The 21,994-nt window shown below is 52.7% G+C and overlaps 1 protein-coding gene and 1 long non-coding RNA gene across 2 annotated transcripts in view; both read left to right on the plus strand.

The window, feature by feature from the left end:
* LOC144736934 (putative E3 ubiquitin-protein ligase HERC4) overlaps positions 1 to 9,621 on the plus strand; it is a 34,729-nt gene extending 25,108 nt beyond the window's left edge. Inside the window, exons 20-25 of the mRNA XM_078619629.1 lie at positions 559 to 728; positions 1,613 to 1,679; positions 3,658 to 3,740; positions 4,723 to 4,909; positions 5,508 to 5,610; positions 6,245 to 9,621. Coding sequence (XP_078475755.1) covers positions 559 to 728; positions 1,613 to 1,679; positions 3,658 to 3,740; positions 4,723 to 4,909; positions 5,508 to 5,610; positions 6,245 to 6,453 — 819 coding nt within the window. The 3' untranslated portion in view covers positions 6,454 to 9,621. The remainder of the gene's footprint in view (positions 1 to 558; positions 729 to 1,612; positions 1,680 to 3,657; positions 3,741 to 4,722; positions 4,910 to 5,507; positions 5,611 to 6,244) is intronic.
* A 258-nt stretch (positions 9,622 to 9,879) lies between these two features.
* Positions 9,880 to 21,887, plus strand: LOC144736941 (uncharacterized). The gene is made up of 3 exons (XR_013588849.1): positions 9,880 to 10,055; positions 13,889 to 13,965; positions 21,408 to 21,887. It is a non-coding gene; the product is annotated as an uncharacterized LOC144736941 (long non-coding RNA).
* The last annotated feature ends 107 nt before the right edge of the window (positions 21,888 to 21,994 follow it).

Raw genomic sequence — 21,994 nt, forward strand, 5'->3', positions numbered from 1 at the left:
CTGAGTCGACCTAGGTAAGGCCCAGGACCGGTTCAAATAATTGCCTCTGGTGTCGGCCGTGAGCGGGAATCAAATTCGGGTCGCTGGGTTCGTAGCGCAGCGCGCTAATCACAACACCACCGCTCCCCACAACCACCACCACTGTCATTACCACCACTGTCATTACCACCATCACCATCTACCCACCAGAGACCAAATCGTGCCTGTGAGTGTTTAAGCAGCGCTATTGGAGACCGCAGTGCACTGGGGAAGACCAAACATGGTGATTGTGTGTGTACATAACAAGGCTCGCCAAGCTCCACCGATCGGCTGAGCTGATAATATGGCGAGCTTCTTATAGCTCAAACGGATTCCTCCAGTACAAAACAAAAGATTCTAAACTCTACTCTAGATTTGAAGTTCAGTAAACATTTTCTTGCTGTGGTTTTCCCACCTGATGATGATTGCTTGTGTTGCAATCGGAACTTCGTGATTTAATTGATTGTATTTTATACCGACGTGACTTTACCGAAAGAACCAAAGAGTATTCTAAACTCCGTTGTCGTCGTTGCGCCCCAGACACTGGTTTCGAGCGCAGACATCTACTGGGCGATGGGCGTGGCGTGCGGCCTGGCTGTCTACAACCGCGTCCTCATGGACTTCCACTTCCCGCTGGCGCTCTACAAGAAGCTGCTGGGCGTTTCTCCCGACCTCTGTGACCTGTGGGAGCTATCGCCCCGCCTGGGACGGTGAGCGCCGGCGTCTCCACCCTGCCACGCGGCAGCCTCTCTGTCATCAGTCGCTGGCGCTTCATCAATTTGTGCAGCGTGTACTAAACATCTTTTGGCGTGCCGTGACGGCTCCGCAAAACGCGACCGAGTCCATCCGGTGCTCGCTGAGCTGGCTTTGGGCTTCAGGTTGCCGAAAGAACACGGCGCTACAAGGCCACACACACAAAGCGCTCGCCGCAATTGAACCGCAACACCTCGCTGATCTCGTCAAGGAGCGTAAAGCGTCATCACGCAAACTCCGCTGGTCATCATCGCAGCAGCAGCATCAGCAGCAGCAGCAGCATCATCGCAGCAGCAGCAGCAGCCGCGGCTTTTGGCTCGGCCGTCGAACAAAGACGGTGGTCGTCGCGTAGCGTTTTCAGATGCGCTTCTGCGGCCGTCTGGAACGCTCTTCTGATGTTAGGAAGCCACCGGAGCTGTGCACTTTTAAATCATCAACTGAATTGACAAATTCATTTCTTTAGATCTGCTTTTCGTGTTTCGTTTGTTGGCCTTCCCCTGCATCTCCAATTAGGGCGGTGGGCTACGTACGGTGGTGCGAAAGAAGTTCAACTTACGCCTGTAAATCCGTTTGGCTTTTGTCGCTTTGGTGACTCGGGCCGGATGCGCTCGCACCAGAGACGTAACAGAGGACCCACGTGAAATATCCACGTGACCCCCGGGAGAGAGACAGAGACGCAAACTCCAAATATACAGCATGCGTCAGGGTCGGGATCGAACCCACGACCTCCTGCGCACCAAGCGGCATCCCTAGTTGTGCTGATGTTCTAAACACCTTTTTTAAGTGGCGCGTGACCGGCAGCTCGTGGCGAACTGTGGTGATCGTCGCTTTTGTTTTACAGGAGCATGACGAAGATTCTAGAGGACACCAACGAAAGCTTGGAAGACACCTTGTGTCGCACTTTCACCGTAAGTGTTGCGATCGTTACCGTCGTTTGCTGTCCGTCGTTGCGATGGCGACTCGTTTTGCCCAGGAAGGCGTCTCGGGCCATCGGGACCTCGCTCGTGCTTCGGCGCGTTCGGGGACGACGACCACGAGCGGACGGACATCGTGACGACGGCTACGACAAGCGCGCTACCACCGCTGCCACCGTCATCATCACAAGCACCATCACTGCCGTCACTACCACCATCATCATCACCACCACCATCATCATCATCATCACCACCACCATCATCATCACCACCATCATGACCACCACCATCGTCACCACCTTCATCATCACCACCACCTTCATAGTCACCACCACCATCATGATCAGCACAACCATCATTGTCATCATCTCCACCTTCGTCACCACCAACATTGTCATCACCACCATCACCACCTTCATTGTCATCACCTGCACCTTCGTCGTCATCACCACCACCATCGACATCATCATCACCACCACCATCGTCATCACCACCACCCTCATCATCATCACCACCACCACCGTCATCACCACCACCACCGTCATCATCACCACCATCACCACCTTCATTGTCATCACCTGCACCTTCGTCGTCATCACCACCACCATCGACATCATCATCACCACCACCATCGTCATCACCACCACCCTCATCATCATCACCACCACCACCGTCATCACCACCACCACCGTCATCACCACCATCATCACCACCACCATCGTCATCACCATCACCACCACCATCTCCCCACCAGAGACCAAAGCGAGACTGTGACGAGGTTGACTGGGACCGTTTAGCAGCGTTATTGGAGACTGCAGTGCACTGGGGATGATAGGGAAATGAGACTCCGATCTCAAGAGAGAGAGAGACACCACGATAGAAGACTTTGACTCTTAAACAACTTTTATTGCCGCCAGCAGCAAAAGCACTGGAGACTATTTCGATATGAAATGCACAAAGTCACCAGCAAACAAAAGAAAATTAACGCTACAAATCCACGCGCTGTGGCACTAAAAGCACCGCGCACAACACGAAAGAAAAGTCACGTGGTGGTTGTGGTGGTGGTCATCGCGCACGCCACGGTGACGAGCGAGCGCTTGAGAAGGTGAACACCACGAGGGTGCCGTCCACGCTGGTACAGAGAGGGGCTTGTCCGGCTCCCCAGCGTTCGAAGTAGACGTGCACATCACCGACATGTGTGTGGTACATGGCGTGCTCCAGCCGGAGCCGCGCCTTGAGCAGGCCCCTGAACACTGGATAGGAGAGGGAGTTGTCACCCCCGGAGTCGCACAGGTTCAACCTGAAGCCGAGTGTTGGCTGTGTGGAGGGAGGCGTTGTCTCTCGGACGCTCGCGACGAAACGCGCGTTCTTGCGCACGAACATACGGAGAACAAACTCGGCCCCGCGGCATTGTGGGAACGTGTAAGATGTTGCACCAGTGGAGGTAATGGTTGCTATTATTCCACCATTGGAACCTCCTTTGCCAGTAGCAAAATATGATAATTGTTTTTTTACCCTTTTATCTGGCAACAAAACTGACACCATTTTTTGTCAATGCAAACATGACTCCTTGTAAAAAAGGTGTCAGTTTTGTTGCCAGATAAAAGGGTAAAAAAACAATTATCATATTTTGCTACTGGCAAAGGAGGTTCTAATGGTGTAAATGCTTACCCTGAGCTCTCATACTCTGATGGTGCATTGTCATTGAGTTGTGCGCCTTTTGGCGTCATCTGGTCCAACACCATGTGAGACTAGGCTCTAAGGAAAGCTGTCTCGGGTGTGGACCAATCAACTTCAAGGACAGTGCATACATTATCAGAGTTGTGTTTTTTGTTTGCATTCTGACCGCAGGTATTGTGGTCAATGCAAACATGACTCCTTGTAAAAAATGTGTCAGTTTTGTTGCCAGATAAAAGGGTAAAAAAACAATTATCTTATCGGTTGCTATTATTGTTGGTTGTGTTTTTGACAGTACCAGTATGAAGCCAACGGAAAGGTAATCACGAGAGAGTTGATTCCGGGAGGAAGCTGCACGATGGTGACCCAGCGGAACAAGTGAGTGCAGATCGCCAGCGGTAAGCTCGGTGCACGCTCAGCCAGAGACGCTTGTTTACCCAGTAGAATGTGGAGTGGTAGTGTCGTGGGGAGCGCTGCGCTGTGAACACGGTGACCCGACGCGGTGACCACCGGCTTTGCTCGACCGCCAGCCAAAAGTCGCTCCTGCGAGGTTGACCGGAGTTCGCGTGACGGTTTATGCTTCTCGACGAGAACAGCAAGGTTATCGATTGTGGTTCATTTGTGGCGAGCGATTTGTGCGTGTGTGTGTGTGATGAGTGCGAGCCTTGTGCCGGGGAATGCCTTTAAACGTTGTATGATCTCCTGTAGATGTAGATGCCACTGGTTCTTCACGTTCTGCAGATGTAGATGCCGCTGGTTCTTCACGTTCTGCAGATGTAGATGCCACTGGTTCTTCACGTTCTGCAGATGTAGATGCCGCTGGTTCTTCACGTTCTGCAGATGTAGATGCCACTGGTTCTTCATGTTCTGCAGATGTAGATGCCACTGGTTCATCACGTTCTACAGATGTAGATGCCACTGATTCTTCACGTTCTGTAGATGTAGATGCCACTGGTTCTTCATGCTCTGCGCTGGTTCATCACGTTCCGCAGATGTAGAAACCGCTGGTTCTTTACATTCTGCAGATGTAGATGCCACGCTTCTGAGACACAATGGGGGTTGATGATGTTCGTGAAAAGCACAGAGAGCGTCGTAGCGAACCGCACAGCGATGACACAACAGCAACGGACGATGGCGGTGGCCCAGCCAGTAATGCTGGGAATGCTGGGTAATGATACCGAACAACCACCGCCATCTCGGTCCGAACGGGCAACTGTGTGGACATACTGACAGGTTTGTTCGTAGCTCTGAAAGTGCTCTTAAGTAGAGGAGTCTGTATAGGAGTGGCGGCAAAAAAAAAAACCTAAATATATAAATAAAGCCTCACGTTCGCCGTCACCCTGCCTGTGTCGCGCGACAGGCACGAGTACGTGGAGAGGTTCGTGCATCACAAGTTCTGCAGCGACGCGGTGCAGCGGAAGTTCGAGAGGTTCGAGGCAGGGTTCACGTCCGTCTGCCAGGTGCTCCACTTCCGCCTGCTGAGCCCGCGCGAGCTCAGGGACGTGGCGTTCGGCAAGGCGAGCTACGACTGGCCTGCTCTCGAACAGGTCAGCGCAGCGCCCCCTCGCGCAGCACGCACACGGGCTCGGGGAGCTGGCCCGCTCACTGGAGGCGGCGGCGGCGGCTGTTGGCAAGATCCCTCGCAACGCAAGCGGTCCCCTGGGCGGCACGTTGGTCGTTACTCTGACCTCCGCCGTCGCGTTTGGTATTATTCTTACGTCGTTTTCCATCGCCGTGTGCCGCACCCCTCCACCCCACCCCCCCCCCCGGGTCTTCGTGTTGAGTAACATCCAACCCACTCCTGCCTGTCCCTCCCTCTCGGCGGTTGCGTTTGCCGGTATTCTGTCGCGGTGCCGCCTCGACTTACTCGGCTGGTGCGGGGGGTTCTCGCCGCGCGGCTCTCCCTGCCGGCGCCCCCTCGCGCTGTCGCCGTCGTCGCCGTCGTCGCCGTGCCGTCGTTTGGGCCCCCCCCCCCACCGCGGCAAAACGTACGGGACGTCGTCGCGTCCGAACGGCGGCGCCGGACAGAGCGATCGTCGGGGCCACTCGTCGCCCGGACGGCCCCCCGGGTGCTGCAGTCGCCGCCGCAATCGCCACAATTTGCGTCGGGTAGATACCGGCGGGTGCCGCGCGTGTGTCTTGCAGGGTGTTGTCTACGCCAAGGGATTCAACGCCCGGCACAGCACCATCAAGATGTTCTGGGAGGTCTTCCGTGAGCTGTCCGACGAGCAGAAGAAGCGGTTCCTGAGTGAGTGCCGCAGCACCCAAACCCGCCAGCTGTCACATTCTCAAAAAAAAAAAAATTTCACGGATTTTATTTCATTTTTATTTACTCCGCTCGTCGTTTACCCGGGGAAAGTCTCGCCGAGTCTCGAGACTCTCGCTCGGGAGGGTCCTGCCGAGTTTTGCCGCAGTCGTGGCCGATGCTGCCGCCGCTGCAGCGCGCGCTGTCTGTGTTCCCAATTGGGTCATTTTCAGGTAGTTACCCAGCATTTGGGGATGTGGATTTGGCCAATACCGGTTACATCATATCGTGGATTTTTGTTGTTGTTATCAACTATGGGAGGAAACTGGAGAACCCGGAGGAAACCCCACGCGGAACAGGAAGCGAGAGAACACAGACTCCACACACACACACAGGCAGCGTCGAGAGTTGAACCCAGGGCCTCTTCTCTGTGGTGCGCGAAGAGTCGTGACTCAGGAGTCGACGCTGCCCCACGGCAGTCCGGTGGAAGCCACATCAGGCTCACGTGGTTAGAAGTGAGAGGGCGGCTTTTATCAAGTGCTGCTGTCCCATCGTCGTCGCTTTCGTGTGCGGTGTGTCGAGAGCAAGCGGTTGCAGCAGCTGCACCTTTACCGCCCGTCTGTCCCCGTTGCCGCAGTTTTCGTGACCGGCACGGACCGCGTGCCGCTGTCGGGGATGAAGGCGCTCGGAATCACCTTCTCCATGGCCGAAAACCCGGAGGGCCTGCCGCAGGCCCACACGTGTTTCCGCACGTTCTACCTCCCGGCCTATGGCGACAAGACGGACCTTCGCAACAAGCTCAGCATCGCTCTGGAGCAGTGCTTCGGCTTCGCACCTTTGGAGTAGAACATCGCTAGTCGGTCATGCGACGCCCCCCCTTCCACCGCCCTCCCTTCCCCCCTCGACGCGTCTGTAATAATACGCCTGTTAATTGTTTTTTTACCATTCTATCTGGCAACAAAACTGACACCTTTTTACAAGGAGTCATGTTTGCATAGACCGCAATACCTGCAATCATATTGCAAACAAAAGACATAACTCTGATAATGTATGCACTGTCCTTGAAGTTGATTGGTCCTCTCGTCACTTTATCTCTCGTCACTTTATCTCTCGTCACTTTCTCTCTCGTCACTTTCTCTCTCGTCACTTTCTCTTTCATCAATGTATCTCACCACTTTCTCTCGCTCTCTCTATACAGTCGTGTAGAGTTGCGGCCAAAATCACGGAAAGCAAGTTCGCGTATACCGAGGGAATGCTGCCCTGCCTCCCGGCGTCCATTACAACGAACTAATTGGTGCAAACACGACATTGTAATTACACTTACACGTGGAGTGAACACCCAAGACGTTTGATAACTCGGTAACAAATCAGCATGTTTACAATTTATTGCGTGTAAAATGGACAAACACTTGAGCAAAGTCACTCCTTTTGAAGCGGAGTAACTTCCGGTCGCCATGCAGCCGCGGAGGAACCAACTGAGGATCGCCGGTGGAAGCCGGCACGCATTCTCTGATTGGGCTTTGAAGAATTCACAAATGTTTTCGTGCGTTTTATCGAATGCGATGTGCGGGGTGTCAATGTGCGAACGAGAGAGCGGCGGGGGTGGTGGGCAGGAAGAGTGGAACACAATCACAAATCTACCAAATAGAATACCGGACACGCGCCGAGTGACCTTTCACGTCGACGCGAATCGCGTGGGGCAGAGACGACGGCCGCTTTGTCCATGGAGTTGTCAAGGAGCTCTCCGACGAGGTGTAGCAGAGGAGGGGAAGGCGAGACTTCTATTTGACAGCTAACAACGCGGAGACACTTAACAGCGGAGTGACACTCGACTCGTCTTCGTCACGGGAAAGTGCCACTATTGTCTGCGACTGTCACCTTTTATTACGGCTTGCATTTGACTCACTCTGTTGTTGTTGTCGTTGTTGTATCCTTAAATCTTGTGACTACATTTTATCACACTTCCCAATGTGGTATCGACTGCAAACTTGGTATACAGTACTTATGTCATACTGATGACAATACTATATTCTATCATAAAAAATAGATATTTTTTATAAAAATTTCTGCTTGGGTCTAATTGTCCACGCTCAACTGACGTTGGCTGTAATTAGCCACGGTCCCTTACGTTACGGCAAGCTTCAGGGCCACTGCCTAGAGTCGTGGAGTTCTGCCATTACTAGTACATTTCATAAAAGCGTGTTTTTAAAAAAGTGTTTTTTTAATATTACTTTTAAATCTCCTTTTCTCTCCGTCCTTAATGTCTAACCACCTGTGGTCTCTGGCGACACGTACCCTCTCATTAATGTTATCCCTTCACAACCTGTGTTCTGTTTCTAATTTCTCTCGGCACCCCGCGTGTTTCTTAACGTGTTCGTACATCTTTAGTGGGGATCCGTGGAACCTTTCTTCTCCACCTCTCATACTCCCCCCGCTCCCTGCCCGGAAGCTCGTGACCTAAACGTTCCCTTCCCACTCAGTTGTGGAGTGACTCATGCAGCCAGCTATATGGCTGCAGAGTTTGGTGGTACATGTTGTTAACGTCGTTTATTGTGAAAATTCGGTCACAGTTCCTATGACCTGCACTGTTTCGTTGCTTTCATGGCTTTATTTTGGTGATTTTCGAAAAGTTGTTTGGTTTGGCCATGTTTGTTTGTTGTAGTACAGAATTAGCCTTAATCTAAGTTGTCTTGTGGTTGTTGTTGTTGTTTGACTTGCATCCAACTGGGATTTTTGCGCACAGCGTTGGTGTACGGTGATTTTTCTGCAATATTTTGCTGTCTTTTCTTGGATTTTCTGTTTGCACATAGTCACTATAAGATGTATTCTTGTTCATGTTTTTTGTTTGTTGCGGTTGCACCCGAGTCAAGAGCCGAATGGCTCACAGGGCTACACCTAATACATGAATTTGAACTTGAAGCTCGTTTCATCTCGCCAAACACCGTTGCCCGCAGTTCGTTCGGTGTACATCTTCTTGGTTAAGGCGCTAGATAAATGTATAAGATTGTCGTTTTGGTGACTCGGGTCAAGTCACTCTTGCAAATGAGACTCCGGTCCTCGCCTCTTCTCGAGTTCTCAGCTGGTTCATCAACATTTACTTTGATTCTTAATGCTGTGTAAGACAACAGAGATCCCCCGTGTAGCCTTGACTGCAGGGGCAAGTGCTGTTCGCGAATAGGCGAGCAGCACCTATGAAGGCCGGCACGGCACACGAGGGGGTGGGTAGCCAGCACCACGCCCGGCCGCCTTTGTCTCCCCAGTGGCGATGTTACGCTCTGCATTAGGTACTCATTTGAGGCTGAGTCCACCTAGAGGAGGCCCCGGACCGGTTCAGATAATCGTCACCAACGGCCGTGAGCAGAAATCGAACTCTGGTCGCCGGGTTTGGAGCACAGGGCACTAACCACTACACTACCGCTCCACATAAGCTCTATATATAACACAGACATACAAATGGTAGATACGGCTGTAATGTGTTTTGGGTCAGGTCGCGTAAATATAATTGTGTCGTTAAAAAAAACATGGATGATATCGGTCGCGAAAGCCTGCGTGTCGAACTGGGAGTTACGTCGATGAAAATGCGGTTTGAAAGCAAATTCTCACCAATAGTATGCAAATGTTGCACCGTGTGAGCCTAATTGAGTTCCTGTATAGGCGATTGTTCAGCGTTTTTATTCTTCTTCTGCTGCTGGCACAGCTGCTCGTCGTTCTTAGCAGCAGCGAATGCCACGGGGTTCAATGTCCTCGTCGTCCTCATAACTCGAGGGCTGTATTCCCTCTGGATCATCATCATCATCCTCTCTGGGGTCATCCATAAATGGCGCCACGCGATTTTGGAGGATTTTTGACCCCCCCCCCCCCCTTTGTCACACGGCGTCACAAAACTCTGCCCCCCCCCCCCCAAATAAAACATGCTTCAAATCGCTTTAAACTATTTTAATTGTAGTGCGTATCTAATGTGGCGCTGCACTCTGATGTAGGAGAAAACATTAATTAAAAAGTACATTTAATTAAGTATAACGTGTTGTCTATATTTATTTAAAGTTGCGCATTTTGATGTGGGTGGTGATTGGTTGGTGGATGGTAATTGGTGGGTGGTGATTGGTGGGTGGCGATTGGTTGGTGGATGGTAATTGGTTGGTGGTGATTGGTGGGTGGTGATTGGTTGGTGGTGATTGGTGGGTGGTGATTGGTTGGTGGTGATTGGTGGGTGGTGATTGGTTGGTGGTGATTGGTGGGTGGTGATTGGTTGGTGGTGATTGGTGGGTGGTGATTGGTTGGTGGTGATTGGTGGTTGGTGGTGGTATCGCTTCATCGGCCTCCTGCTCGTCTCGTCGCTGCTGCTGCTGCATCAGATCCTCGGCCAACTCCACCCCACGCCCCGTGGCGACTGCTCCGCACTGTCGAGGCCGTCCCTGCCTCACTCCTCCCTGCCTCACTCCTCCAAGGTACGAGGAGTTTGTGGTCCACATCGAGTGGACGAAGCGGCGAGTCGATGCGCGCGTGTGTAGGTATGTGGAAGTGTGTGTGTGTAGGTGCGTGTGTGTAGGCTTTTGTTTGGCCGGATCGAGGGGGCTAAACGGGCGCGGCACGGGCTAGAGAAGAGATGGAGTTATGTGGTACAGGAGGACGTGGAGCTGAGTGGACTTGCCGATGACTGGTACCAGCGGTGTCAAGATCGGCCTCAGTGGAGGAGGCTCGTGAAGGACGCTACTGGGCAGTTGGAGGCAGTCGCCCTCCAGCAACAACGGAGGGCGGAGGAGCGACACTTACAACAACGAGCGGAGCGCCGGGTGGCTAAAGCACAGCAAGTTGGCACAGTAGGGGGCACAGGTGGTGCATCAGCCAGTCATCTCGGTCATCTCGGTCAGTCGACCCGTGGCACCTGGGTCTGCCCCGTGACCTCCTGCCAGCGGGCGTTCGACACTCCACGTGGCCTCAGGGTGCACATGGCCTGGCACAAGCGTCGTGGTGACGTCACCGCCACTTAGTGGCGAATGGCGGTTGTTGTGTAGGTATGTTTGTGTGTATGTACTAAGTGTTATTTTTTTTTATTGCTTATGCCTAAAAAGTATAGAAAATGGCTATTATTCCCCACAAATGTTGCTTTTACTGGTAGGAACTACCTGGTTCCACCAGCCCACAGGGGATTATTGTGTCCGTCCGTCGTGCATCAAAAAATGGGAGGGCTGGGTGGGGAGGGTGGGGAGGGGCTGGGCGGGGAGGGGCTGGGCTGGGCGGGAAGGGGCTGGCCATTGGCCGAGCAACCCAACGTTTCTATCATCTCCCTCTGCAGGAATGTGTTAGTCATCCTGTTGGGTGACTTTAATGCCAGAGTGGGTCATGATGCTGGCACCTGGGCTGGAGTGATTGGAAGGCATGGGCCAGATCAGCTCAATAACAACGGTAGGAGGCTGCTAGACTTGTGTGTAGCCCATGGGCTTAGAATTACCAACACGCTGTTCTGGCATCAGGGTATCCACACAACATTATGGATGCACGCCGGGCTCATGCCCTTGACACTTGACCTACATTGATGCTGATCTACCCACTGCCCATCAGCTTGTCATCTGTAAGATGCGCCTACCATTATTCCACTCCGGTGGTGAGTGTCCATCTAGGACCACATTCAAACCCACAGTGGCCTGGTCTCAGCTAGCTGACGATAGTTTCAAACAGGAATTTCAATATCGCTGGCAGCTGGGGTTATCATTGTGCCCCCCTCCTTCTGATGTTGGGAGAAATAGGTGAGGTTCAAGACTGGCTCATGCAGCTGCAACGGCTGCATTGTGGAAGCGGTCCAGACCTCCGCAGAGACCCTGGCTGAAGGACGAGGTGTTCTTGCTGGTTTAGAGAAAACAACAGGCCCACTCCCATCATCTACATAATCTCACATCGGAGAATTAGGAGGCTTAATGCAGCCTTCGCTCGGAGATTCGGAGAGCCGTGCGGCGCTGCAAGGATGAGTGGTGGTGGCGGGTCGCTGAGGAGATGGAATCTGCCTCAGCAAATCACTATTTAATTCCATCAAAAAAGTAACTTGTAGCACCTCACCTATCACCATCCTTAAGGGAAAGAATGGTAATCCGATTTCTGACCCCCAGGAACAGGTCTGCTGGTGTGCAGAGCATTTTTGTGAGGTCTTGGGGGAGGGGAATTCCCTCAGTGCAGAACACATCATGGGACAAGGTGGGGACGACCGCTCGGGCTGCCATGCCTCAAATATTCTAAATGGTTGACTGAGGTGCCATCTGTGGAGGGCAATCCGAAGTCTGAGACGAGGAAAAGCGCCGGGAAGAGATGATCTCCCAAGCTAAATACTGAGGGAAGGTGGCATCTGCGTGCAGACTGCCCTACATAACATCATCACAACTGTCTGGACCATAGAACGGTTTCTGAAGGATTGGAAGTGGGGACCGCACAGATTGCAACAACGTAGGGCATGTCTCTTCTCAGTGTGCTCGGAAAGGTCCTGGCATGCTGATGATGAGAGGCTTACAGAGCCCCAACGTGGTTTCAGACCAGCGCGGTCCTGCACGGATGCCATATTCTCTGTCCGTCTGCTACAGCAGGGGTGTAGGGAATTCCAACAAGGCCTACATCTCTGCTTTATTTACCTGGTCAAGGCCTATGATACCATCAACAGGCCAGGGCTATGGACAGTTCTTCGTGCTTTTGGAGTCCAAGACTCTGCTCACAATCATTAAAAGCCTCCATAATGGTGGGCAGGCCCAGGTAAAGCTACGTGGCCAGGAGTCGGAGCCATTCTGTTTACTTTGGAGGGTGCGACAGGGATGTCCTCTGGCTGCCACATTATTTTACATCTTTGAAACACGTAGTTTGAGAAGATTTATTTGGCTGTACCGGAGGAATTTCCATCTGGTACAGATACAGCGGGAGGCTGATCAATGCCCGGGTGCAGTCGAGGCATGACTCCCTATTGGTCAACCACGTTATGCATGCTGATGATCTGGTGATTGCTGCTCACGCAGATGAGTTGGAGGTGCTGCTGCTGGAGCTTGCCACTAAGAGGTGTGGGGCCTTACCAATCAGCCCCACCAAAACTAAGCACCTGCCTGGGTATTTTGTACCATCGGACACTCCACCCCCACAACTCCAAATTGGTGATGGGCAGTTGTGGAGAGAGTGGAGAGTTTCCCATACCTGGGCAATGTGCTTATGACCAGCTCCAGTTTGACAGGTTTCGCTCCGAATCAGTCAGGCAGCCAATGGCTTTTCAGGTAGGGGGGGGGGCAACCCCTCCAGCAATGAAAAATGATAGGAGTTAATAAGGACTTGTCCCTTGCTTTTTAATCGATGCATGTGCGGTGATGGCACAGCCATCGATCAAGGGTCGAATTCGAACCGTGTGTGATCGGCATCGCGCTCGCTGAAGGTGAATGCCTTCAGGGAAGTCGTGTACTGTATACACAACTGCGCACAAATCTGCGAGTCGCTTATAACTGCTTTGCCGTTACTTATTGCCAATTATGGACTCGGACTATTGTCCTATCATCTCATAAGAGTCCCTGGCACGTAATAATATGCTACAGTGGCAGTGGGGGTCGCAAAATGCCGATTTATTATTAATAAACCACAATGATCGGATCGAAATTAGGGATTTTGATCAAATCATTGGGGGGGGGGGGGTACTTTCCACCCCACCCCCCCACTGGCTCCACCAGTACAGGCGGCATTGTATTGTAATCGGCTGCACAATGCTGTATGGAAGCTACTTAGTCTGTTGCTCCGCACGAAGCTTCGGGTCTTCTCGGCCAGTCATGCCCTCGCTTCTCTATGCTTGTGAAACGTGGACCCTTCTAATGAAACATCTGCGCTGGTTAGAAATATTCAGGCTGGCATGCCTACAATCCATCCTTGCTGGATTGTGAGCTCACAAATCCTTTAAAGATCTGGACACATTCCCATCATTGAGCTCCTCCGGCAGGCAAGGCTGCGTTGGCTGGGTCATGTAGCACGCATGCCCAGCCACCGCATGCCCAAGCAGCTTCTGTTTGGCTGCATCGAGGGTGCAGTGTGTTAAAAACATTGGTGATGAGACCAAGGTATGGTACTGACCACCAGCCCCCCTTTGTGTGCCATGCTGGTCATCATTAGGTGGTTGCTAACAGCACTTGGCCCATGCCTATTAGTGGGATCTTTGTCTCTGTAGTTGTACATGAGTAGGTTGTTTAACGGCACTCTTCACGGCAGGCGTGGAGGCAGACTCAGGATGCGTCCCTAATTTGTTTCTCCCCCTCCCCCTCCCCCACTCCCGTAGACTCCGGGACTGCGAGGTCCTCCTCCACGGTCGCTTCGGTCGAAGTGGTCGTGGGACTACAACCAGACTCCCCCAAGGTACCAACAACAGCAACGACAGACCCCCCCCCCCACCCCTCCGTGTAGATGTAACAGACTTAGGGTGCTGTTAGCGAGCACAAATCAAAATCGTAATATTTATTTATACTGCAGGAGGAATCCGATGAGCTATGAAGCTCTTTTTCACAGATGTCCAGTAAGGGGCACAGGGTAAGAACGTTACAACAACAATAAAAAACACGATAGGAGTACAAAGTCTCAAGAAAGGTCAACAAATCACCCAAACACACACCACAACAACACTAAGCCATCCCCATCCTACCAGGCAAAGCCCACTGAGAAGTGACTTGGCCGCCACAAATGACAGCTCAACAAAGTGGCACCATCGTTTGGGCATTTATAGCAGCAAAATAATCTAAATAATATCAATACCCGTTCCCGATCGATGACTTTGCATTGCGCATAAGTATGCCGATAATGCAGCTTATGATTGAGAAATTATATCTGTGTTAATGATATGTATTTAATATTGATGCATTAACTTAAGATCATATACATAGTACAAATTATTCCTGTATACCTTAATGAATGATTAATGGTAATAGCAATTATTGCATAGCGACAATTATTGTATTATTGTTGAGAGTCGATTACATTCAATGTGCGTGACTATTTGGCATGTGGCCGGATCTGCCAGTCCCAAGTGCATGTCATCTACCTATTTTATCTTTCTCTTGGAAACTTATTCTGTACTCATTAAGTAGTAAGGTGATTGCAACTTAGTATGGTCTTAGTTATGATAAAAAATATTTTAATTCTATATAGCATCATTCATGATAATTGCATCCCATAAAGGTGAACATTCCTTATGAGGACCAAATCCTATACACAGCTACTACAAAGCAAATTAAAACCCTCTTAAGCAAAATGATAATGAATTAACAAATAAATGTCAAATCTTGACTTAAAGCTTTCGTGATTGCAGGAATTCCTATTCTTTCGGTCTGTCGGTAACGTCACGTAGATAGGTTAAAATTAATGAAAACAAAAAGCAAAAAAACTATGACGTTTCGATCGCGTCGTTTTTTTATTATTAATTTCAACCTCTCTACGTGACTTTACCGAAAGACTCAAAGAATATAAAATGTCACCAAAACAAAAGGCACATGAAAGTAGATGAATGGTAAATGATGGAAAAATCTAACAATTTGATGCCTTTATTACAGCGACTTGGGCGGGCAATAACAAACCCAGGTAACCATGGCAACTGCCTCTCCGCTCTGTTGCCTACGGCGACGAGGTGCGTACCATCCTGGCCCCGGCCAATATGGTCACCTATATGGGGCCTCGCCCCTCCTTTTGTGGTGAGAGTAGGTAGTGGTGAGTGGGGTGAGTAGGTAGTGGTGAGTGGGGTGAGTAGGTAGTGGTGAGTGGGGTGAGTAGGTAGTGGTGAGTGGGGTGAGTAGGTAGTGGTGAGTGGGGTGAGTAGGTAGTGGTGAGTGGGGTGAGTAGGTAGTGGTGAGTGGGGTGAGTAGGTAGTGGTGAGTGGGGTGAGTAGGTAGTGGTGAGTGGGGTGAGTAGGTAGTGGTGGGTGGGGATTATCAAGGGATGAGTGGTGAGTGTAGGTAGTGGTGAGTGGGGTGAGTATGTAGTGGTGAGTGGGGTGAGTAGGTAGTGGTGAGTGGGGTGGGGTGAGTGGGGTGAGTAGGTAGTGGTGAGTGGGGTGAGTAGGTAGTGGTGAGTGGGGTGAGTAGGTAGTGGTGGGTGGGGATTATCAAGGGATGAGTGGTTAGTGTAGGTAGTGGTGAGTGGGGTGAGTAGGTAGTGGTGAGTGGGGTGGGGTGAGTGGGGTGAGTAGGTAGTGGTGAGTGGGGTGGGGTGAGTAGGTAGTGGTGGGTGGGGATTATCAAGGGATGAGTGGTGAGTAGGTAGTGGTGAGTGGGGTGAGTAGGTAGTGGTGAGTGGGGTGAGTAGGTAGTGGTGAGTGGGGTGAGTAGGTAGTGGTGAGTGGGGTGAGTAGGTAGTGGTGAGTGGGGATTATCAAGGGATGAGTGGTGAGTGTAGGTAGTGGTGAGTGGGGTGAGTAGGTAGTGGTGAGTGGGGTGAGTAGGTAGTGGTGGGTGGGGATTATCAAGGGATGAGTGGTGAGTGTAGGTAGTGGTGAGTGGGGTGAGTAGGTAGTGGTGAGTGGGGTGGGGTGAGTATGTAGTGGTGAGTGGGGTGAGTAGGTAGTGGTGAGTGGGGTGAGTAGGTAGTGGTGAGTGGGGTGAGTAGGTAGTGGCGAGTGGGGTGAGTAGGTAGTGGTGAGTGGGGTGAGTAGGTAGTGGTGGGTGGGGATTATCAAGGGATGAGTGGTGAGTGTAGGTAGTGGTGAGTGGGGTGAGTATGTAGTGGTGAGTGGGGTGAGTAGGTAGTGGTGAGTGGGGTGGGGTGAGTGGGGTGAGTAGGTAGTGGTGGGTGGGGATTATCAAGGGATGAGTGGTGAGTGTAGGTAGTGGTGAGTGGGGTGAGTATGGTGGGGTGAGTGGGGTGAGTAGGTAGTGGTGAGTGGGGATTATCAAGGGATGAGTGGTGAGTGTAGGTAGTGGTGAGTGGGGTGAGTAGGTAGTGGTGAGTGGGGTGGGGTGAGTGGGGTGAGTAGGTAGTGGTGAGTGGGGTGAGTAGGTAGTGGTGGGTGGGGATTATCAAGGGATGAGTCGTGAGTGTAGGTAGTGGTGAGTGGGGTGAGTATGTAGTGGTGAGTGGGGTGAGTAGGTAGTGGTGAGTGGGGTGAGTAGGTAGTGGTGGGTGGGGATTATCAAGGGATGAGTGGTGAGTGTAGGTAGTGGTGAGTGGGGTGAGTAGGTAGTGGTGGGTGGGGATTATCAAGGGATGAGTGGTGAGTGTAGGTAGTGGTGAGTGGGGTGAGTATGTAGTGGTGAGTGGGGTGAGTAGGAAGTGGTGAGTGGGGTGGGGTGAGTAGGTAGTGGTGGGTGGGGATTATCAAGGGATGAGTGGTGAGTGTAGGTAGTGGTGAGTGGGGTGAGTAGGTAGTGGTGAGAGTATGTAGTGGTGAGTGGGGTGAGTAGGTAGTGGTGAGTGGGGTGAGTAGGTAGTGGTGAGTGGGGTGAGTAGGTAGTGGTGAGTGGGGTGAGTAGGTAGTGGTGGGTGGGGATTATCAAGGGATGAGTGGTGAGTAGGTAGTGGTGAGTGGGGTGGGGTGAGTAGGTAGTGGTGAGTGGGGTGAGTATGTAGTGGTGAGTGGGGTGAGTAGGTAGTGGTGAGTGGGGTGAGTAGGTAGTGGTGAGTGGGGTGAGTATGTAGTGGTGAGTGGGGTGAGTAGGTAGTGGTGAGTGGGGTGGGGTGAGTAGGTAGTGGTGAGTGGGGATTATCAAGGGATGAGTGGTGAGTAGGTAGTGGTGAGTGGGGTGAGTAGGTAGTGGTGAGTGGGGTGAGTAGGTAGTGGTGGGTGGGGATTATCAAGGGATGAGTGGGGTGAGTAGGTAGTGGTGAGTGGGGTGAGTAGGTAGTGGTGAGTGGGGTGAGTAGGTAGTGGTGAGTAGGTAGTGGTGAGTGGGGTGAGTATGTAGTGGTGAGTGGGGTGAGTAGGTAGTGGTGAGTAGGTAGTGGTGAGTGGGGTGAGTAGGTAGTGGTGGGTGGGGATTATCAAGGGATGAGTGGTGAGTGTAGGTAGTGGTGAGTGGGGTGAGTATGTAGTGGTGAGTGGGGTGAGTAGGTAGTGGTGAGTGGGGTGAGTAGGTAGTGGTGAGTGGGGTGAGTAGGTAGTGGTGAGTGGGGTGAGTAGGTAGTGGTGAGTAGGTAGTGGTGAGTGGGGTGAGTAGGTAGTGGTGAGTGGGGTGAGTAGGTAGTGGTGAGTGGGGTGAGTAGGTAGTGGTGAGTGGGGTGAGTAGGTAGTGGTGGGTGGGGATTATCAAGGGATGAGTGGTGAGTGTAGGTAGTGGTGAGTGGGGTGGGGTGAGTAGGTAGTGGTGAGTGGGGTGGGGTGAGTAGGTAGTGGTGAGTGGGGTGAGTAGGTGGTGAGTGGGGTGAGTAGGTAGTGGTGAGTGGGGTGAGTATGTAGTGGTGAGTGGGGTGAGTAGGTAGTGGTGAGTGGGGTGGGGTGAGTAGGTAGTGGTGAGTGGGGTGGGGTGAGTAGGTAGTGGTGAGTGGGGTGAGTAGGTGGTGAGTGGGGTGAGTAGGTAGTGGTGAGTGGGGTGAGTTGGTTGTGGTGAGTGGGGCATATCAAGGGATGAGTGGTGAGTAGGTAGTGGTGAGTGGGGTGAGTAGGTAGTGGTGAGTGGGGTGAGTAGGTAGTGGTGGGTGGGGATTATCAAGGGATGAGTGGTGAGTAGGTAGTGGTGAGTGGGGTGAGTAGGTAGTGATGAGTGGGGTGAGTAGGTAGTGATGAGTGGGGTGAGTAGGTAGTGGTGAGTGGTGTGAGTAGGTAGTGGTGAGTGGGGTGAGTAGGTAGTGGTGAGTGGGGTGAGTAGGTAGTGGTGAGTAGGTAGTGGTGAGTGGGGTGAGTAGGTAGTGGTGAGTGGGGTGAGTAGGTAGTGGTGGGTGGGGATTATCAAGGGATGAGTGGTGAGTGTAGGTAGTGGTGAGTGGGGTGAGTAGGTAGTGGTGAGTGGGGTGAGTATGTAGTGGTGAGTGGGGTGAGTAGGTAGTGGTGAGTGGGGTGAGTAGGTAGTGGTGAGTGGGGTGAGTAGGTAGTGGTGAGTGGGGTGGGGTGAGTAGGTAGTGGTGAGTGGGGTGAGTAGGTAGTGGTGAGTGGGGTGAGTAGGTAGTGGTGGGTGGGGATTATCAAGGGATGAGTGGTGAGTGTAGGTAGTGGTGAGTGGGGTGAGTATGTAGTGGTGAGTGGGGTGAGTATGGTGGGGTGAGTGGGGTGAGTAGCTAGTGGTGGGTGGGGATTATCAAGGGATGAGTGGTGAGTGTAGGTAGTGGTGGGTGGGGTGAGTATGTAGTGGTGAGTGGGGTGAGTAGGTAGTGGTGAGTGGGGTGAGTAGGTAGTGGTGAGTGGGGTGAGTAGGTAGTGGTGAGTGGGGTGAGTAGGTAGTGGTGGGTGGGGATTATCAAGGGATGAGTGGTGAGTAGGTAGTGGTGAGTGGGGTGGGGTGAGTAGGTAGTGGTGAGTGGGGTGAGTATGTAGTGGTGAGTGGGGTGAGTAGGTAGTGGTGAGTGGGGTGAGTAGGTAGTGGTGAGTGGGGTGAGTATGTAGTGGTGAGTGGGGTGAGTAGGTAGTGGTGAGTGGGGTGGGGTGAGTAGGTAGTGGTGAGTGGGGATTATCAAGGGATGAGTGGTGAGTAGGTAGTGGTGAGTGGGGTGAGTAGGTAGTGGTGAGTGGGGTGAGTAGGTAGTGGTGGGTGGGGATTATCAAGGGATGAGTGGGGTGAGTAGGTAGTGGTGAGTGGGGTGAGTAGGTAGTGGTGAGTGGGGTGAGTAGGTAGTGGTGAGTAGGTAGTGGTGAGTGGGGTGAGTATGTAGTGGTGAGTGGGGTGAGTAGGTAGTGGTGAGTAGGTAGTGGTGAGTGGGGTGAGTAGGTAGTGGTGGGTGGGGATTATCAAGGGATGAGTGGTGAGTGTAGGTAGTGGTGAGTGGGGTGAGTATGTAGTGGTGAGTGGGGTGAGTAGGTAGTGGTGAGTGGGGTGAGTAGGTAGTGGTGAGTGGGGTGAGTAGGTAGTGGTGAGTGGGGTGAGTAGGTAGTGGTGAGTAGGTAGTGGTGAGTGGGGTGAGTAGGTAGTGGTGAGTGGGGTGAGTAGGTAGTGGTGAGTGGGGTGAGTAGGTAGTGGTGAGTGGGGTGAGTAGGTAGTGGTGGGTGGGGATTATCAAGGGATGAGTGGTGAGTGTAGGTAGTGGTGAGTGGGGTGGGGTGAGTAGGTAGTGGTGAGTGGGGTGGGGTGAGTAGGTAGTGGTGAGTGGGGTGAGTAGGTGGTGAGTGGGGTGAGTAGGTAGTGGTGAGTGGGGTGAGTATGTAGTGGTGAGTGGGGTGAGTAGGTAGTGGTGAGTGGGGTGGGGTGAGTAGGTAGTGGTGAGTGGGGTGGGGTGAGTAGGTAGTGGTGAGTGGGGTGAGTAGGTGGTGAGTGGGGTGAGTAGGTAGTGGTGAGTGGGGTGAGTTGGTTGTGGTGAGTGGGGCATATCAAGGGATGAGTGGTGAGTAGGTAGTGGTGAGTGGGGTGAGTAGGTAGTGGTGAGTGGGGTGAGTAGGTAGTGGTGGGTGGGGATTATCAAGGGATGAGTGGTGAGTAGGTAGTGGTGAGTGGGGTGAGTAGGTAGTGATGAGTGGGGTGAGTAGGTAGTGGTGAGTGGTGTGAGTAGGTAGTGGTGAGTGGGGTGAGTAGGTAGTGGTGAGTGGGGTGAGTATGTAGTGGTGAGTGGGGTGAGTAGGTAGTGGTGAGTAGGTAGTGGTGAGTGGGGTGAGTAGGTAGTGGTGAGTGGGGTGAGTAGGTAGTGGTGGGTGGGGATTATCAAGGGATGAGTGGTGAGTGTAGGTAGTGGTGAGTGGGGTGAGTAGGTAGTGGTGAGTGGGGTGAGTATGTAGTGGTGAGTGGGGTGAGTAGGTAGTGGTGAGTGGGGTGAGTAGGTAGTGGTGAGTGGGGTGAGTAGGTAGTGGTGAGTGGGGTGAGTAGGTAGTGGTGAGTGGGGTGAGTAGGTAGTGGTGAGTGGGGTGAGTAGGTAGTGGTGAGTGGGGTGGGGTGAGTAGGTAGTGGTGAGTGGGGTGAGTAGGTAGTGGTGAGTGGGGTGAGTAGGTAGTGGTGGGTGGGGATTATCAAGGGATGAGTGGTGAGTGTAGGTAGTGGTGAGTGGGGTGAGTATGTAGTGGTGAGTGGGGTGAGTATGGTGGGGTGAGTGGGGTGAGTATGGTGGGGTGAGTGGGGTGAGTAGCTAGTGGTGGGTGGGGATTATCAAGGGATGAGTGGTGAGTGTAGGTAGTGGTGGGTGGGGTGAGTATGTAGTGGTGAGTGGGGTGAGTATGTAGTGGTGGGTGGGGTGAGTATGTAGTGGTGAGTGGGGTGAGTAGGTAGTGGTGGGTGGGGTGAGTATGTAGTGGGGATTATCAAGGGATGAGTGGTGAGTGTAGGTAGTGGTGAGTGGGGTGAGTATGTAGTGGTGAGTGGGGTGAGTAGGTAGTGGTGAGTGGGGTGAGTAGGTAGTGGTGAGTGGGGATTATCAAGGGATGAGTGGGCACAATTCGTAGTGGTGAGGCAGCTTCATGACAATGACCAAAATACCTCTTTTCGCAACATCATAGATCTACTGATATGATAAATACTGATAACGCGCCTGTCTTGAAACGTGTCCTGTCCAAGTCCACTTCTCTTAAGGTCGCACCATGTTCCCAGGTCCGTCATGCTCCTCTGTGCGATCTCTCCAAGCGTGGCCATAGCAACCGTAGGAAGTTGACGACGGCGACTTGACGAGAGTACTTGCATTGGATGACGTTAAAAGCGAAGTGCCCAGGCACACGCAGTGCTGATGCCACCCCCCTCACTGTGCCCCAGGTCTCGCTTGCCTAAGGCCCTGCGCTCAAGGATCCGTGTCCCCGTCACCCGAAGCACCACCTCCTCCACGACACCGGCCTCCTCCTGACGGCTGAGCAGCCTCTGCTTGAATCTGAGCAGATGCTGCTGCAGCTGGTGCTGGTGCCTGGGCGGCCCCCACCTCGCTCCTCCCCGCTGGTGCGCCCGGCCGCATTCTGGGAGGCCGTGGCTCTTGGCGACAACGGTAGCCGCCTCGACGACCCAAGCGCGGAAGAGAGCCAGAGCTGCTGTTGGGCGTTTACGGCAGCCCCTTGGCTCGTCCAACGTGAAGCACGCCCAGGCTGCGCGGGGCGGGAGTGGTGAAGAAGACGCGGGTGCAGAGGGCTTGCTCCGCCACAGAGGTCGCAAACGGGGTTTGATTCCTTACCCGTACCCGGCCGCACCAGGGTCGCAAATGGGTACCCGGACCTGTACCCACTCGGGTAAGGGTACCCGTTCCCTACCCGTACCCTACCCGAAATGAGTGACAAACGGTTACTCACGGCCTACCCGTACCCGCCTGGCAGAGGTCGCAACCGGGTACCCGATACCCGTACCCTACCCGATAT

The sequence above is a fragment of the Lampetra planeri genome, chromosome 63 (genome assembly GCF_965212315.1).
Source record: "Lampetra planeri chromosome 63, kcLamPlan1.2.h2, whole genome shotgun sequence".
NCBI lineage: Eukaryota > Metazoa > Chordata > Hyperoartia > Petromyzontiformes > Petromyzontidae > Lampetra > Lampetra planeri.